The 19,627-nt window shown below is 34.2% G+C and overlaps 1 protein-coding gene across 1 annotated transcript in view; it reads left to right on the forward strand.

Annotated features, from left to right (window-relative positions):
- LOC145286399 (uncharacterized) overlaps positions 1–19,627 on the forward strand; it is a 682,462-nt gene that overhangs the window by 573,567 nt on the left and 89,268 nt on the right. The window contains exon 10 of the mRNA XM_080135324.1: positions 9,187–9,371. Within this exon, the coding sequence (XP_079991450.1) occupies positions 9,187–9,371 (185 nt within the window). The remainder of the gene's footprint in view (positions 1–9,186; positions 9,372–19,627) is intronic.

Here is a 19,627-nt window from a genome sequence, read left to right on the forward strand (position 1 = left end):
TGTATTCAGACTTAGTCAAGCTTTTTAATCGGCTTTTGTCCGAAAAGTTAGCTGCTAAGAGGGGTAAGTTCAAAAGATTTTACTAGCAAACAAATGACCATGCACAATGAACTGTACTCAATGGATAATATATATTCAAACGTGAATAAAATTAGTAAAATAATTCAAGAGTGGTGGACGCCGTCAAATTACACACAAACATGATAGTGTGAATAAGGACAGGGAACAAAAAAGTTGAAAAAAGAAAATTGGAAGAATAGCAGTTACACAGAATAAATTGTTCTAAAATTGAATTCTGTCATCCGGTATATTTAACCATTTAAAATGATCATTTTTATTCGTTTTATTTCAATTAAATTTAATATTAATTTAATTTTCTCTTCGCTGCAACCTATATCTCACAGAAGAGATGTTGCGATTTTGTCTCTGCTTTATCGTTATTTTCATGGAAAGTGTTCAACTGAGCTTCAATCTATGGTCCTCCCTCGCCAAACTTTCACAAGAAACACTAGACTAGCTGAAAACATTATCAATAATTTTCCCCACTCTTTATCTGTACCTAAACCTAAACATAGATTCCATGATCAAATCTTCTTTCTTAGAACTGCACGCCTGTGGAATTGTCTTCTGTTTTCCTGCTTTCCAGCTGTCTATAATATGGTTGTCTTCAAGTCCAACGTTAACAAGTTTCTGATGAGCCGTTCCACTTAAGTTAACAAATTTACCGAACTTCCATTACTATCGATTACTATATTGTCCTTTTGACTACTCTACACTTCTTAACCCTTATCCTTGAGTGGCCTATCGGCATTGATAAGTGGTGCCGCCTATGTAAAAAAAATTGTATAATTTTAATTAAATAGTGCAAAATGGATTTACGGTAAATTCATTTAAAGAATATTTAGGCAATAATGAGCCTTGCGACAATATAACATTTATTTCGAAAGATTACATTTTTTTACAAAAAAAAAAAAAATAATAGCAAATTGGCGCTTCTAATCTGAAACTTTTAACACTTGCTATATATGTCTCTTATGTTTCTTTAAAGTATATTTTTCTGAATATCGTTTAGGTGTAGAGTAAGGAAACTGTACGTTTATGGGTTTAACCTTAAATAATCAAATATTTCATGACCATAATTATTTGTACACAAAATGTGACACAACTTATAATATTATTAGTTTTAATGATTAAATGAGGAATGCTTTTATTGTTATCGAAGTCAGTGAAATTGCCCATTTATGAAGAAAATCGATCAATTTCCTGCTGTATTCTGCAACCCGCTGCACTGCACCCGATGGAATCTCACATACCTCCTCGCAGTGACTTAATTTACAATACATTGTAGTTTATGTTGCACTGTAGAGAACATACTGTTGATTTGAGTGATTGTGTTTTTAATACTGATTTGAATTAAAGTTTAAAATGTACACTTCAACTATTATACTTCATTGTACTCTAAAAAAGAAACATTAATTTCGTACGCGCTCCTGTGTTGTCAAAAACGTAATGTTGATTTTATTCGCTGAGCCCTTCACATGTGGTGATAAAACTCAAATACACGTGTGATGTTAGGTTGTATAAAGGTGTTAACTTGAATCTAAATTGGACTGTTCCTACTCATCAGATTTTATCTATTATTTATTTTCAATATTTTCGAATGTAATTTAGAACACTCGCTAAAGTATATTTGTGTGAAATTTTAAAGCATTTGGAGTACATAGTGAACCAACTCTTATACATACACTCAAAAACACATAAAACACACACACAAACACACATAGAACAACCCACATACACGAACACACACATAATTACACACCCATGCAAACACACAAACTGGTGTTTATATATAAGTAGATACTTTGGATTTTGACCAATGAGCGATTTCTTTCTGTAGATGTTGAACGTTCTTTAGCAGACTATTTATGAAGGGAGATTAATTAATCTTCATTAATTCTCTGAACGAAAATGCCACTACATGACAATGACAAATTGCCAAATTCCAAAATATTTTTGTGCCACCAATAAAAAATATTTAGGTACGAGAACACATTCCACTTTTAGAGAAATTAAAAAATCTGACACAGGAAAGCATCGTGAATAAACCATAGGCTGCACATATTTTATTATCGGCAAAACCTGTACCAAAAAAAAATGCAAATATTTTACAAAGAAGCTAACAAAAATATAATCATTAAAGATAGAGTATTATCAAGAAAAATGGTTAATTTAATTTGGTTTTAAAATTATTGAATATATACGAGTTTTTGTTTTGTTGTTTTTATTTTTAATATAACTGAATTAACTCAGGCAACTTCCACAAATCAGTATCTTATTTTTCCGCCAATATTCAATGTTGTGTTTCCAAAATGTAATATGACAATTATTTAATCCACAATTTAAACCAAAATGTATCTATTTGTAAAGAAAACTCATATCCTTACATCATCAACGCTCTGATCCCCAACTGGCATCAATTGTGATGGATGGCTCTCGTCTGGGTGAGGCCCCGTGTTTTGACAAGCTTCTGGGTTTGACCTTTACTCCTGATCTGAAATGGTACACGTACATCAAGTCTGTTGCCAAGGTCGCTGGAAAGATGGTGGGATCCTTCTACAGCTCCAGAAGATATCTCACTACTGATGCAATTCTCTATCTATATAAAAGCCAAGTACGTCCAAGGATGGAATATTGTTGCCATATCTGGGCAGGAGCTGCTAAAAACAGCCTATCCTGCCTTTACAGAGTACAAAATAGACTTCGTGGCTTATTGGGGGATGCCCTTTTCTCTACCCTGCAACCTCTCTCACACAGAAGAGACGTTGCGAGCCTATCCTTGTTTTATCGTTATTTCCATGGCACGTGCTCGTCTGAACTCCAATCTCTTCCCCCCTCGCCAATCTTTCCCGAAAAACACCCGTCTAGCTAAATCCACTGTGAAAAATTTCCCCCACTCTATATCTGTGCCTAAATCAAAACGCGGATTCCATGAACAAAGCTTCTTTCTTAGAACTGCGCGCCTGTTGAACTCTGTTCCGTCTGCCTGCTTCCCACCGGACAACAACTTGGATGTCTTCAAGTCCAATGTTAACAAATTCCTAATGAACCGCCCCCTTAAGTAAACACTTCATCAAATCTCCACACTAACCTAATGTACTTGCAATACCCCTTATCCCTGAGTGGCTTCCGCGCCTTGATAAGTGGTGATCACTGTGTAAAAAAAAAAATTAGGTATACTTCTATCCCGTCGCCCATAATTATGCAGGTAAAATACTTCATTTATCTGTGTTGAGTTATGAGGGGCGAAGAGGAAATAAATATTAAACAATTCGCTGTAATTTCAACTGCAAAGAATTTGTCGATATATATTTAAGTAATCGGGGATAATTCTAATAATTTCTGTATAAAAATAAAATGCAGATCCAATTATCTGATAGTATACAAATATTGTAACACTAAATAACACTGACGAAGCAGAATTTATCTGTATTTTTGGAAAGAGAATAATGTTTTAAGTACACGTTCGGATCAGTACAAAATTTAATCGAAATCTAAAAAACAAAATGTTGCTCGGAATATTTGATCTAACCTACACTTCTATTTAAGTCAGTTTTTGCGTTTTAGTTTTGTTTTTAAGCAATAGTTATTGAAGCAAAAATCTATAGAGTGGAAAAGCCATTAAATGAATGGATTGTCATTTGAATTATAGATAATATTAGCAGGGATACCAGGCATTGTCCGGGATCGTATAAAACAATGAGATAAATAGAAGTTACTTTTGAACAAGCCTATTATTTTAGGATATAGGATTTTTTGATGTCTATGTATCATTTGCTATCTTGAGCAAAATAATATTTTACCTACTGACGGGTATTATATATAATATATTATCAAAGGATTGTTAATGGAATGAATTAAATATAGTTTTTTTTTTATGTTGATGGTTTATATAAAAAATATTTGCTGGTATGAGATTTGAAAATGTTAGTATTTCTATTAAAGCGGAAGTAAATCCAGTCGTATTGTATTTCGCAAATGAGAAACTATTCGAAATCGAGTCCATCCATATAATTGTTTCTAGTTTGACACTTCGAGAAAAAGTAGTTAAAGTTATTATAGTAAGAGGAGTTCTTTGCTTTGACTGAGTTGCTAAAAAAAAATGGATATGAAATTTAATAATGCGTCTATCATCTAAATAATATATAGAAGGTAAAGAATAGCAACGCATTTTTCTTTTAGGAGTTGTAAATGAGAGGCACAATAATAAAACTGCGAATATAATGGTACAGCATTTCAAGATATTGAATGGTGATCTGAAAAACATCTCATTTGAGGTAACGGTACACCATGTTGTTTTCGTTTCGCCTTACAATAGCAAGAAAAAAGAGTTGAAATTAGGAAGGCAGAAATCCACAATGAAATAAACGATGTAAAATCTAAGCAAGAGCCCTTTACAGACCAAACAAACATAGAACGGATCACAAAGAAAATAAGATCGTTTAAAACCACACCCATGTGCAGGTCAATTTCAATCCATATATAACCTACTAGCATGGGTGTTCGGCGTTGCCCGGATATTTGGAGGTGTATGTTAAGCAAAAAAAAAACCGGTCAATTTTTGTTAACTTTGACCCATGTTATTACCCTTTAAAATGTATTGTTTTGGATTTAGATCCAGTTATTTAGTAAGATCCATGTCCAAGGAATTTATATCAAAATGTTCAAGTGTTTAGACCCAAAATTTCGGTTTGGTAGAGTTCTCAAATGTCAAATCGTTGCACTTTAACCTCTTAATCGCCAAATTTCTGACCGAAAACCGATCACATAGATTTTCCAAATCTCAGTACCCTGTTTATCAAATTTCGAGTCTGTAGACTAAAATTGCTTATTGCGTAGGGAAATATACACACACAGACAGACACACAGATACACAGACAGATACACAGACACGTTCACTTTTAAGAGAGATATAGATTATGTCTATTTTTATCTAAAAAAAAAAAGCCTTTTCCATTTCCAAGATTCGTTCAGCTAGACGGTAGATAAAAATAGCGGACACAATGAGCCAACAAATGCAAATTGATTCTTTCAAGGCGATTTCATTGAAGCAAACAAACGACCTAATAACGCTAGACCAAGCTTAAAAGGAAATGTTGTGACTTCTGAAGACGTAATCTTTCTACAATATATTCTTAATCGAACTGTATATAAGTCTTTCAATCTAGACGTATGCATGCAGGCACATACACAATATATATATATATATATATATATATATATATATATATATATATATATATATATATATATATATATATATATATATATGGGTGTGTCATGGCCATTAATGTGCCTAGACATGGCGAGTTATTTAACCAGCGATTATAAACTTGTATAATAGTAATCTAGCACAAACTCCACAGTGGTCACACAAAATAGTAAGAGATATAATCATCTTCTATAATATAATTAAAACCCTGCCTGTTTTAATGTATGCACGTATGTATGTATGTATGTATGTATGTATGTATGAAGGAGCATAATGACAATCATATTGTATGTATGTATGTATGTATGTATGTATGTATGTATGTATGCATGTATCGCAAAGACTTTCGACAGAGGCGAAATATTTCACGGGATTAGTATCATTTTGAAGCTTGAGATTGTCTAGCCTTAATTTAAGGCAATGTCAATTTCGGTTTGGCGACGGGCGCAACGGCTAACGCATTACAGTTTATTTTTTCACTTTCATTTCCTCCTTCGCGGTACGGGTTCGAGCCTGCCTGCCTACGATCATTTTTTCTTGCACTTAACCAACATCCTTGCACATACCTCCACTTTCTTTCCCTATATCACCGGTTTCCGAAATGGCCTAATTCTACTCATGAAGAGCTGTAATTTACGCTGAGTGTAAACGACTTACTCCGGAGAATTAAACTGGTTAAAATTATGTTTCTTTCGGAATAAAACTTGTAAAATTGTTGCAATTTGCTCAGAAAACGTCGCATTGTCTTATCACTCGAAAACAACAAAAACAAATAGAATCATATGGACAAGCTCCAACAAAAATCAGACAATAATTTACGCAAATACGTCTTAGTAAGGATTTACTAACACCGTGAAATAAGAGATGGGACCCAATAACAATGAAGATATTAACAGACTTACTTCGGAAAAACACTAACGTTTGTTCGCACGGTGACTGGCAATATAATTAATTTTAATAAGTAATTATACTATTTATTACATTGGAGCATATTAATTAAAATTTTGAAGAGGCAGTTTCTAAAAACGATGTAAAAATGTACTTGGTTTGAAAATATGACCATGGAATTCATCAGTCAGCATTTATAATTAGAAGAATGTAAAAACAAAAACTAAAACCTACGAAATATCTTAAAAATCTGAAAAATAATCTAGAAACTTTATAATAAATTGCATACAAGCAATGACAGAAGACAGTAAAAATGATTACGTATATAAGCCGAAAATACGTCGAGAAATAATGAGGCAACAATTAAGACGCCAGCAGAAAATAAAAGTGCCAAAAAGTCGGTTTCAGCGGTAAGAAAATACACAAAATCTAATTCACCCGAAACGCAGTAAGGATTGACAAATACGAAGATGGTTGTACTATACCAGCTTCTAACATTTTAGTTTCTTTGATAAAACATAGAAATAAAATAAAAAAAAAACTGAACTCGAAAAATGGGCCTCGCTGTTTGGAGGTGTATGCTGAGCAAAAATAAAAGGTCAATGTTTTTTACTGTGACCTCTATAATGACCCCTTAACATCTATTGTTTTGGGCTCAACTCAAGTTATTAAGTTAGATCCATGTCCAAGGAATCTATATCGAAAATTTAAAGTGTTTAGACCTAAAATAGTCGAAGGAGTTTGGTAGAGTTCTCAAAGGTCAAATCGTTGAACTTTGACCCCTTAACAGGAAAATTTCTGGCCGAAAACCAATCACATAGATTTTTCCAAATCTCAGTACCCTGTATATCAAATTTCGAGTCTGTAGACTAAATATTGACAGAACTATTGCGTAGGGAAATGTACACAGACAGACACACAGACACACATACACATAGGCACACAGACACGTTCACTTATATATATATATATATATATATATATATATTGTACAAAGAGTGTATGAAAATGTATGAAAATCTTCTACACTCAAACTTAATAATGGATTCTACCTCCACTGCTTTTGAGGACTTTAAAAATTCTTTGCGGCATGCTAGAAATATGGGTTTCTATTTAGGTGCGGGGGGGTGTTCTCCAGTTTCTGAAGATGGCTTCACGAATTTCATTTTTGTTCAATATTGTTTGCCATTTAGATAAACCTCTCCTGTCATCCATCCTCAAACATTTTTGAATTGGGTTCCAGTCCGGTGAGCATGCAGGATGTCCCAAGAGATGTACTCCATTTTCTTATAGAAAGCTCAAGGGTCGTTTTGCAGTGTGGATTGCAGCATTATGCTGTTGGAATAACCATCCACCCCGACACAAACGATGACCTTCCATCATCAAAGATGCTTTTTGTAACATGCTAACATAACCAGCTGCTGTCTAACGACCCTACACTACCTGTAGCTCCATCGTCCCTGTGTAAGAAAAGGCACCCCATACACATTATGGACCCTCCACCACTATGACGTGTGGAATAATTTTAAGGGGCATGTTTTTGTCATGCCAATATCGCTGGAAGTAACCAGGTCCATCTAAATTGAATTTTTCTCATCAGAAAACAGGACTTTCTTCCACTTCTCAACGTCTCAGCTTTGGTATTCACGACCAAATCTTAAGCGGTATACCTTCTGACGTGAAAGGAATCAGGGAATATTTTGACGCTTTTTATTTACCCTGCATTTTTGTTTTAAATGTCGTCTGATTGTTATTGTCCTGCAATCAGCGTCTATAACCGCCTTAATTTGGCTTGAAGAAAGTTCTCTCTCCTTCGCAACAACCCGTCTGATTCTCCTACTCAAGGCAGGAGAAATTTCGGGTGGAGGGCTACCAAGGAATTTTGCCTTTCTATAATTCTCACTGTTCTTTAGAAAGTTGCAAATAATAGTTTTACTGCGATTTACCGTAGCTGCTATCGCTTGCTGTGACAAACCTTGCTTATGGAATCTTAGAATTCCAGAGCGCTCAATTTCGGTTAGTTTTCTTGCTTTAGGCATGGTAACACCTTTACACAGTTATTGCTAATCTCTAACTGAACTAAAAGCATTAGAATTACCATAAATCTAACAATTTATACCATTGGTCTTATAATTTTGATCATGTGTAAAACCCTAATTTAATAAACATGCAAATTTTAAAATAAAATATTTGGAATGTAACTTTTTTGTTTTCATAACCTTTTAGATTGTAGTATTAGTAACCTTAAGTCGAAAGAGGTTAAAATCTATCCTTAAAAAAGTTTCTTTTTAAAGTTTTTAAGTGGTCTTACATTTTTGATCAGCAGTTTATTAATGGAATTCTGTTCTGCTTAACACAGAGATTTGATTCGATTTAGATACAAGCAATACCATTTGTTTTCGCAGTGTTGTAAAAGGTTACCATCATCAATAAATAATGGCAAATGTTTATCATTCTAGCAGTTATTAGAATATTTGATGTAGAAAAAGTGATACATGTGAAAACACACACACACACACACATATATATATATATGTATAAAAGGGAACGTGTCTGTGTGTGTATCTGTGTGTCTATGTGTGTGTGTGTCTGTGTACATTTCCCTTCGCAATAACTCTGTCAATTTTCAGTCTAAAGACTCGAATTTTTATATACAGGGTACTGAGATTTGGGAAAATCGACGTAATCCGTTTTGGGGCAGAAATTTGGCTGTTAAGGGGTACAAAGTTCAACGATTTGACCTTTGAAAACTCTACCAAACTCCTCCGAAAATTTTGTGTCTACACACTTGAAATTTTAGATATAGGTTCCTTGGACATGGATCTAACTTAATAACTTAGGTTGAGCCCAAAACAATAAATGCCAAGGGGCCATAATAGGGGTCGAATAAAAAAAATGACTGTTTTCTTTTTACACCACAAAACACCCGGCCAACGCCGGGCTGAAATACTAGTATATATATATAGTTATATATATAGACACAGAAACTTTCAAAATCCTAAACCCTTGTTTTTTTTATCTTGCAGAGTGTACGGTTTTGGAATACAGAAAACGGAACATGTAAACAAATAATACAACCTGGTAAACCGGAACCAATTCTGGCTTTAAGTTACAGCCAGGGATTCGTAGCATGTGCACAAGGACGTACAATAACGATTTTTCATAACATTACAACAAGCCCAATTGCAGTATTGGATGAACACAAAGACAGGTGCAATACTATTATTATAATTTGAAAAATATTATTTTAAGGTGTATGGCCGTGTATCAACGTATATGTATACATATGTGCGAATATGTGGCTGCTTTTAAATTATATGCACGGTCTACGGCGTAATCTAATGTCAGTTTATGTTATTAACGACAAATTCCGTTTCCAATTGTAAGACTGTCATATTTGGCTTGGCGTTTTCATGATTTATGATAATTACACAAGTGATTCTAAAATCATTCGGTTTTGAACAAACGTTACTGTAATGTGCAGTTCAGTTCTTGGAATGAGAATTCTTTGATATTTATTTTTATGCGAGGAATATTATATGTTCACATACGATAATTTATAATTATTTTCTGATCGGATAGCCATAGCTTGTGCTAGTGTCAATTCCCTGTGGCTACATTGAAAACTGGCCACATTAAAACTCAACACATTACTCCAGCTTATGAATACGGCAAGAACAGTTAAATACATATACTCTATTGGTGCATACGTTATCAAATATGAAATCAATAATTGCCTCAAATGATTGGTTTTACTTACCAGCATTTGAAATTCAAAATAGAAAGATCAACCGAAAAATACTTTATTACATTTTTAAGTCAATAAGTATTACAGAATTGGGAATAAAAGAGAAACCATATTAAGTCATAGCATGAGCTCGTCATAAGTGGAGAAAAACCATGCATTATACAAATATAATATATATAAATACCGATCATAAAAATTTAAGACTAAAGATTGAATTAAATTTGGAAGAATGGAGACCAATGAAGATCAAGGAAAAACAATAAAAATTAAAATAAGAATCTTTTTGTTTATTTTGTTAGAAAAATGTCTATTAAATCAAATTTAAAGTTAACACGTAACTTTAGTTGACTTGGGAGAATTTTAACAGTTTTTCATATCTTAAATAAAATGAAAAAAGTTATTTCAAAAAGAATGATGACAAATAATATAATATATTATACAATATAACCGAACTAGTACAAATCCAGCATGGAAAAATCAGATAAGGGTTAAAATAAGAAAAGGAGACAATAAGACTCCACATTCTTGAATCATAATCTAAAGGAAAATAGGTGTATTGGAAAATAATATAAAGCAAAATGAAGCGAAAGCTGATATCCTGTAGATAGAGTAGAATTTTTCCGCGCGATTTTAAAATCTATAATTCTCAGAAAAATAAGCGTAATATATATATATATATATATATATATATATATATATATATACATATATTAAGATACATATTAACGCTTATTTTCTGAGAATTATAAATTTGAAAATCGCTCAAGTTTATGCAAAGAGATCATGTTATTCTTATATATGCATATATATATATGTGTGTGTGTGTGCGTGTGTGTGTGTGTGTATGTGTGTGTGTGTGTGTGCTTGACTTGCATGTATTATGCTGGTAATTTAAATAAGAATGATTTCACATGAACTGTAACATAAACTTTTTACTTATCTAGTCGCACCGCTTTCAACACATGCTAAATCTTGTTCAGACTTAGTCGTAGTCTTTTAACAACAAATGGCATTAACAATTATCTTGTAATGTGACTAATCTATGAAAAAACAAACAACTTCTGTTAATAATATGTACATAATTCTTTCTGTTTCAGATTTGAAAACAGCTATAATTGCGGAATTGCCGCTAAACTGTCGAAAAACATAATATAGTGCTATGATGTACGGTCATACTAATGACACTAAAAGATATGTTACTTCGAAGATCAAATATTTTGTATTACTTAATTCTGAAGCACATCTTATATTTGAAACAAAATATTGCACGTTATCCGAATATTAGTTGCTATTTTGAACATAGATCGATTTAAAGAGAGATATAATTATATTGCAAACTTTAATGGTACATATTATTTATTTATTAGTAAATAAGCACAACCTATGATTGGATTTGAACCTGCGAGAGACAATTGTATTGGCCGTTGTGGTACAATTTATGTTTATTGAGCACTTTCTCGTTGAACTAAAAATAAAACAGTTACTTACACGCAATTGTAATGACAAACATATTACGTAGTTTGAATTGAGTTTTCCATCGTTAATGTACACTGGATATTTATGAAAAGTAAAAGAGAAAGACTTAATCGGATTTAATGTTAGAAACTACAAAGTTTTACCTAAGTTTTCAGTAAAGATAAAGAAAGTCTAAGCATTCTGACGCTCAATCAGTGAACTAAATATTCAAATAACTTACCATAAGAAAAGTTTCGTTTGACATTATATTCTTCATCGTCTTTTTCATGGATCATATATAACTGAGAACGTCTTTTCTAAACAAAGTAGGGGATTTTATAGCAAAACAGTATATTTTTAATTTTTTAAACTTTTATTCATGAAAATATTTTAAATACACTTTTAATTTGTAATAGAGGATTGCAAATAATCGAAAACTTATTTCCCCCTTTCTTCGCTTTCTTTATCTTCACTATCCTTCGTGCTCCTCTGTTTTTTCTCTCCTCCACCACTTTCACCTTCTCCTTATCTTTATTTTCCTTTTTCTTGCTTTCCCCTATCTTCCTTCCTCCTCCCTCATTCTTCAATATCTCTCCCTTTTTTATGTCTTTCTTTCTTACACACAATGTGGCTCGATGAAAACATACATTTGGGTACATCCTCGTTGAGTCTGTCACAATTTTGCTTTAAATTATCAACGATAACCACACATATTGCATGGACGCATCTTACTTTAAATACACCCGGGTGTTTTTCTAGAATATTTTGTTATCATTATATTTGTCATTTTAATTTATATTTATATTTTGTCTGTCACGCTTGAGTTTGAAATAACATTTGCATCACAAAGCGTACAGATTAAATAGTTGCATCTTAGAAATATCCACTATTCGTTTCGCCTAAGTCTATCTTTCTTCCTCCGTATTTATTCCTCTTTCTTCCCCTCCCTAAATCATTTATATTTTCTTTATTATTTCAAACTCCAAAATAGGTTTAAAAGAAAGATTGAATTAGCAATTCGATTTTTCCAATTGAAATAAAGTCGTATACAAGAATCGGATCTGGGTTTTGCTTCATGCAAAACTTTAAAAAAAAATCAAAAAATTAATCGAACGAATTATTCCCCTGCACTTAGTAAGCAATTGTTTTCTAGTCGTGTGAGTTTGTCTCCATGTTCGTAGCCTTTTCAACCTAGTTCGGCAGGTCAAAGATTAAAAACAACAGCAAGAGAACATTTAAATCATGTCGAGACAAATACGATTAAATAATAGTCATTTTAAATAGATGCATGGCGACTTTTTAATAATATTATAAAAAATCCAAGCATAAAAAGGATCTTCAAATGTAAATACGATTCGAATACTGTATAAATATCCAGAAGGTTTATAACATTTCATTTTATCCATAAAAATGTTTAAACATAAACTTACGAGAGGCGCTCCAAAAGTAAGGAGTTTATTCCACATGATTTGATCAGAGATGATTGCAAGGTACATTATTATGATGACTGAACGTACGCATTCATAGCCTGAGAATTTTCTCTCTCTGCTGCAGATATTGACGGGGAGACTCTGAAGAATGAACCTGCAACAGAAATAAACATAGATCATTGACTTCCTGGTTTAAGTACATTGAGAATGGTGGTTACTATGTAGTAAAATAAAACCTGCAGCAAGAACGATTGTTCGTTTTTATAGCACCACTTCCGTCTTAGTAGAGCTTTCACTTTTTAAAGTTAAATGATAGACGTTTTTATTTTGGGATCGACCTTCATATACCTTTATTAATCCCTCGTTGATTCAGTTTCAATACACTGTTATTCCGTTTAGTACATCCAATAATAATTGTCTTTACAAATTGTACCACATCTGATTCTATTTATAAACTACGTTGTATTTCGTTAACAAACCAAAATGATAACTTTCAAATTTTTAATCGTCGTTATAGTTACTAACATCATCATTAAACTAAAGTTACCTATATTTCAAGTCTATTATTAGGTTTACATACCTACAGCATGATCTTTTTCTCGTCAGATCATCGAATTTAAGCAATTATGAGCCGGATTAGTACCAGATGGGTGACCATTTGGGTATTCTAGGTGCTGTATGTGGTCTCCGCTTATCTCGACATTTATTTGTCACTGGTATTGCACAATATAAACTCAGGAGAGGTGCGGTTGTAGATTGCGACCCTCCTGCCACAAAATTTTCACGCGCAGGCACCCTTTCGTGGGTTGCCATAGTCTATCAAAGACTAAATGAGTCCCCCATTAGGTTGACAAGAAAGTTATTGGGGAATTTTTAATTTTCATTTCAAATGACGTATTTTCAAATAAGTTCGCCTTATATTTCATGCATCATTTAATGAGCGTTTTTCGTTCTACATGATCGTTTAAATGAAAATAATTTTAAAGCAATTATGTATTTTATTTTAAGAACGTTGAATAACGTTGAAGATGGAAAGAAAGCAAATTCGCACAATTTTCTTATTTTAATTTAAGTTCGGTCGAAAAGCTTCGGAAACAGCTCGCGATATCAACAATGTATTTGACACAAGAAGCACTACTGAATGCAGAGCACAATGGTGGTTTAAGAAATTTCGTGGCGGCACCAGAACGCAAGATCTTTACGTTACTGGCATATACACTTGTTTTGCGTTGGCAAAAGTGTGTTAATTTTGAGTGCTGATTTTAATCAATATTTTTTTTTGATTGGGTCGAGATATAAACTTTTTGACGAACCACTGGTCGAACGTTCTGTTCGAGAATAAAAAGAAAGTTGCCGTATTCGCGACCGTCTTCGAGTTCCATAAGTAGTCTTCAGGCGAGTGATGAGTTATAAAAAAAAATACTGCCAGAGTATACTAATATATATATATATATATATATATATATATATATCTTACAACACGAGGAGGACTGTGCTGATGCTCCGCTCTATTTCCACTGGAATTTTCCGATCACTCTGTTGTCTGATTTTATATAAAAACAGAATGTAAATGAAAAGAGGAAGTAATGTAAAAGTAGAAGGAAACAACTATACTACTGGCGCGGGAAAGTAGTCCACTTTATATGATAAAAGAGTATTATCTAATCTGGAGCCTCAATTTGTAAAATGGAAGGCATAATATGTTTTGGTATTTGTAAACGAACCGACACCTGACTACAACTTGAACGTCTTCAAAAAACTCCTGACAAACCGCCCCCTTAAGTAAGACACTCTATCAAAACTCCCAATACTAATGATTACTACAATACTATCTCAATAATGCTTATCCCTGAGTGGCCTTCGGGCCTTGATAAGTGGTGACCCCACTGTAAAAAAAACACTGTAAAAACGAAGACAATCGAATGTTGTTACACGTATTCAAGGATAAAGTAACTGTAGATGTTGCCGTCTGAGATGCGATGGGATTGAAAATCAAGGAAAGGGAAAAGCGGAGCTCTCTATAGATCTGAAATAAATGCTGAACACAATAATAGACTGTACTACGAAAAATTATAATAAGAACTGATCAGTACTGAAAGACAAATAATTTGCTACCGTTTTTAAGCTAAATTTAATAGAAACAAGTGAAGCATGCATGGTCCCCCATCAGTGCACAGTGAACGAAGCATAAAAAATTCAGCATCCCCCCTCGATTTATCCCCCCAAATTCTCAGGAAACGTCAAATCCTGGTGAAAATAAAAACAAAAAAAAACGGTGCAATTTTAGGCAATAATATATGTAAATTTGAGTTCTGAACCATGCAAAAAAAAAAGAAATAACTAAGTCCATCATGCCCCCCCATTTACCCCAAAAGTCCCCAAGGCCTTAATATATTTAAATTTGAGTTCAGCAACATGCAAAACTTCTAAATAGACATACACAGAAAATTTTGGACAAATATGGTCAAATAGTACCCAAAATTGAGTGTTTTTATTAGCCGTAAAAGAGCCCCTGGGGCATATCAAAATGTTATCGCAAAGTATAGACAAACAAAATTATATAGAAATCTGTTAGTTACTTTTCAGAAATTTTTATAAAAATCCAAGGCATCAAATTTTTTAACAAGCAGAAAAGTGTACATTTTTAGCCAATTTATCGCGAAAGGAACCCCGAAGGGGGCAACCGGAGTTTTCCCGGAAAGTTCGTTCTGGCTCTTTTTTTTTACTCATACCATGTTTAATTTTTCTGCAAACTTTCAAAAAGTTCGAAGGCGTGCGAGGGGCGTGCAATAAGTAATGCCCCTAACCCACTTTCCATAGTAGTAGAGCAACGAAACTTGGCACAGTTATGAGGATTTCTCTACATAGGAACCACCCAGAATTATGCATTTCTCCCATCATTTCATGCAGCTCTGCAAACCGTTTTTGTAGAGCACCCCAGGTTGGTCCTCCAACCACGATATGCCTTCAGAAATCAAGCCTGCATCATCTGGGAAACGCTTTCCTTTCACAAACAACTTCATGGCTGGGAAGAGGTGAAAGTCGGAGGGTGCAAGGTCAGGAGAGTAGGGAGGATGATGGTGTTTCATAATCACACGCCCGTGCTTCTGATCTGGCGACATGCGAGTTGTGGACCAGAGCGTTTTCCTGCAGGAGGAGGGTACCTTTGCTGATCTTGCCCCGCCTCTTCATTTTGATAGCTTCCCTTAATTTCCTCAAAAGTGAAGCATAATAGGCTCCTGTAATTGTGGTACCCTTTGCCAGGAAATATGTCATCACTATGCCGTCCTGGTCCCAGAAGACTGTGAGCATGACCTTGCCAGCGGAGGGCTGCACCGTTGCCTTCTTTGGAGGTGGTGAGTCTAAGTGCTTCAATTGTATTGACTGTGCTTTGGTCTCTGGATCATATTGATGGACCAAGCTTTCATCCTGTGTAATCAGTCCTTTAAAAAAACTTTGACTCATCTTCTTGGCACATCTCCAAATTCATCTTCGAGCACTCGACGCGTTCTCGCTTCTGGAATGGTGTGAACAACATTGGAATCCATCTGGCAGACACCTTATACATATGCAAATGGCCATGAATGATAGTTTCCACAGACCTTGTACTAATCTTGACATCTTGGGCGTTTTGGCGAATAGTAATGCGCCGATCTTCCAAAAATGGCAGCCTCAACTTGACAGACAGATGCTTCATCAATAGCAGAAGGGGGCGACCAGGTCTGGGAGCTGTTTACACAGACTTCCGCAATGTTTGAATTCACGATGCCAGCGTTTTACAAGGTCATATGATGGGGCATTATCACCATCAGTTTCTTTCATTTCATCAAAAGTCTCCTGTGGTGTGCGTCCTTTCAAATACAAAAACTGGGTCACTGCTCGACATTCAACAGACTCCATTTCACACCTGATTCAGTTCAAACACCTGTAAAACATAAACCACAATTAGTTCAGAGCTGTAATTTGCCACATAACTCGTAGAGATAGAAATTAGTGCACATGCAAAATTTCAGCTAGATCAAACAACTGGAAGTGGATCAGGTGCATTACTTTTTGCACGCCCCTCGTAGTTATAGAGATAAGTGGGGCGGACGAATGTACGAACGGATAAAGGTGAATTTACAGGTTCCCCTTCCTTTTGTCGGGGGGCCAATAAGGAGTCATACAAACCTCCGTACATTAAATCTTCAGGATTTGTCTTAAGAAAAGCCAATTTTTTGTTTATAATTTGAATACCATAAATTAGCGATAATTTTAAAACCTGTTGTGTGAAATGGTGGACCACATTCATCTTATCATTGAATTGCTGCACAAAGTCCGATCGGATAATTTTGACTCATCACATGAATAAAATCCATTCTTCAATTCTAATGCATGTACCATGGTGGGATATATATTTCATTGAACGATGGTGTGTGCTGTTGTCAGTTTACCTCAAAAGTGAAGTATATAGCTGGGTGTATTTATTGATTATGTAGCAATGTAGATAATGGCGTGTATTACTTTGATCTAATTTAATATAGTCGTAATATAAAAACTCGAATAAATAAAGACAATGAGTGTAAGGTGTCTGTTTCGCCATGAATACACATACATCTGAGAAACGTATTAAAAAAAATGTTCGTCTTCGAATGTAACAATGGTCAGATGATATGAAATATCATTAATTAAACTGTATAAAACAAAACGAAATTGTAAAATGTTCAGCTCGTCATTATTATTTAGATATTATGATTGTTCGAACCTTTTTTCTTCTACAAAAGCGATTAACATTTTTAAAATGTTAACATTTCATCTATTACCGCCAATAATAAGTGCCACCCAAAATATAGATAAAAATAAAAAAGAGAAGGTGTATACTGGTTTGGATAAAACTAAAGTATAAAATAGATCCAATACAAAATTGTAGTTGAGGAAGAACTATGTTACTAGGAAAAGATATTGCAAAAGGGACGATTCCAATAAATTACAGGTCGATAGTAAGATAAGCAGCTTGTTAATACTCGTCCACTATTGCCCAAGAAAAAGAACAGGGTGCCGGAAATGGAAAGGAGGAGCACACAACTTCTTATACATAGATCAAAATATATGTAAATAGCATCAACTGGCGTCAAACGAAATAGTCATGGATGTTCTAGGGTGATCGAAAGGATAAGAGAAATCACTTTCCAGTCCTCACATGGATGGGAAACGATAGGAATGGAGACCATCCAAATTTTAGTAAACAATAATGGTCTCTGCTTAAGTCAATAACAAACGACTATTACGATAACGCAAATTTATTTGCCATCGTTATTCAAAGAGGTAGAGAATGATAGAAATATAGGAAGGCTCGTTGTCACCTAGACTCCAGCCAAACACACTGCCTGCTGTCAGCGAATAATTTTTGACAATTACCTGTGATAGTTTGGAAATAATAATCCTAATAATAATAATAATAATAATAATAATAATAATAATAATAATAATAATAATAGTTGAAAGAAAAATTACTGCAGCAAGAGACAAGGAAGAAATAAACAAGATGGAAAAAGTAACAAAGAATAAGAAAATAAAAAAAATGGGAAGAGAAAGAGCTACATGGAAGATTCAAACAGGTTACAGGAGAAGAGACTAACGAAAATACTTAAAAATGGGTACAAAACAAAACATTAACAGGTAATTTGAATCACTGATAACAGCTGCACAAGATAACGCAACTAGAACCAATCACATCACGCAAGGATAAACAAGACACAAGAAAACAGCAAGTGCAGACTCTGCGGACAAATAGATGAAACAATAAACTACATAATAAGTAAATACAGTCAGATAGCTCCGAAGAATTTACAAAAGAGACACGATCAAATAGAATGGCAGTACATCGGCAATTATGCAAACAATTGCATGTTGAACACATAGACAAATGGTACAAACACAAACCGGTAGGAGTACTGGAAAATGAAAGTCACAAGATCCTATGTAATATGGATATACAAACGGATAAACCTACCCAAGCAAGAATCCCGATATCACAATAGTAAACAAGAAGGAAATATCCTACCAGATTGTACATTTTTCCGTGCCAGCTGTCCACAGAGTACTGATATTCAGTGTACAGATGGAGAAGCGGAGCAAATACACAGAACTGACTAGAGAGCCCCGGAAAATTAAGAAAGTAAAGATAACACCACTAATAGTAGGAGCGCTAGAAACGATATCGAAAAACTTTGAAAAAAGAATGAGAAGATTGGAATCAGAGTAATGGCAGAAAAGATACAACGAAATCCAATAGGGAAAAGTGAAGGAATATAAAGGAAAACCTTTGAATGTGGAGACTAACAGCACATATACTGCACACAAGCTGGACACAGAAACGGCTACAAATGCAAAACACAATAGAAACATGACCAGGAATCATGAAAACTGAAACTGTATAATTGTAAGATACCCCCCCCATTTTGTGTGTGTGTGAGTGTCACCATAAACAAGCAGCACACCAAATAATGAGAGTTAAAGGAAATGAAAAAGCTGAAGAGAGAAAGCATCGTTGGATGAGTGCAAAGAGGACTGGGACTTGGGAGAGGCTTATTGCCACCCAAATTACAGTGAAGACCAATTATCGCCGCCAACAAGAAATTAATAGTAAGCGGCTGTTGCGATAACTTTTTTGCAGTTGTTATCAAAAGAGATGGAGAGTACTGGAATTCTGAGGGCATCTTTTGTCCGGCTGAATCCAGGGAACACCACAATTGTTATTAAAGAGCAATCTTTGATGACGGATTGTGTGACTACTCCTAGAGAGTAAATAATAGGAATACTAACAAAAGAACAATACAACTCTTAGAAACTAAG

This window comes from Euprymna scolopes, chromosome 10, assembly GCF_053919585.1.
Source record: "Euprymna scolopes isolate OS-2025 chromosome 10, ASM5391958v1, whole genome shotgun sequence".
Taxonomy (NCBI): domain Eukaryota; kingdom Metazoa; phylum Mollusca; class Cephalopoda; order Sepiida; family Sepiolidae; genus Euprymna; species Euprymna scolopes.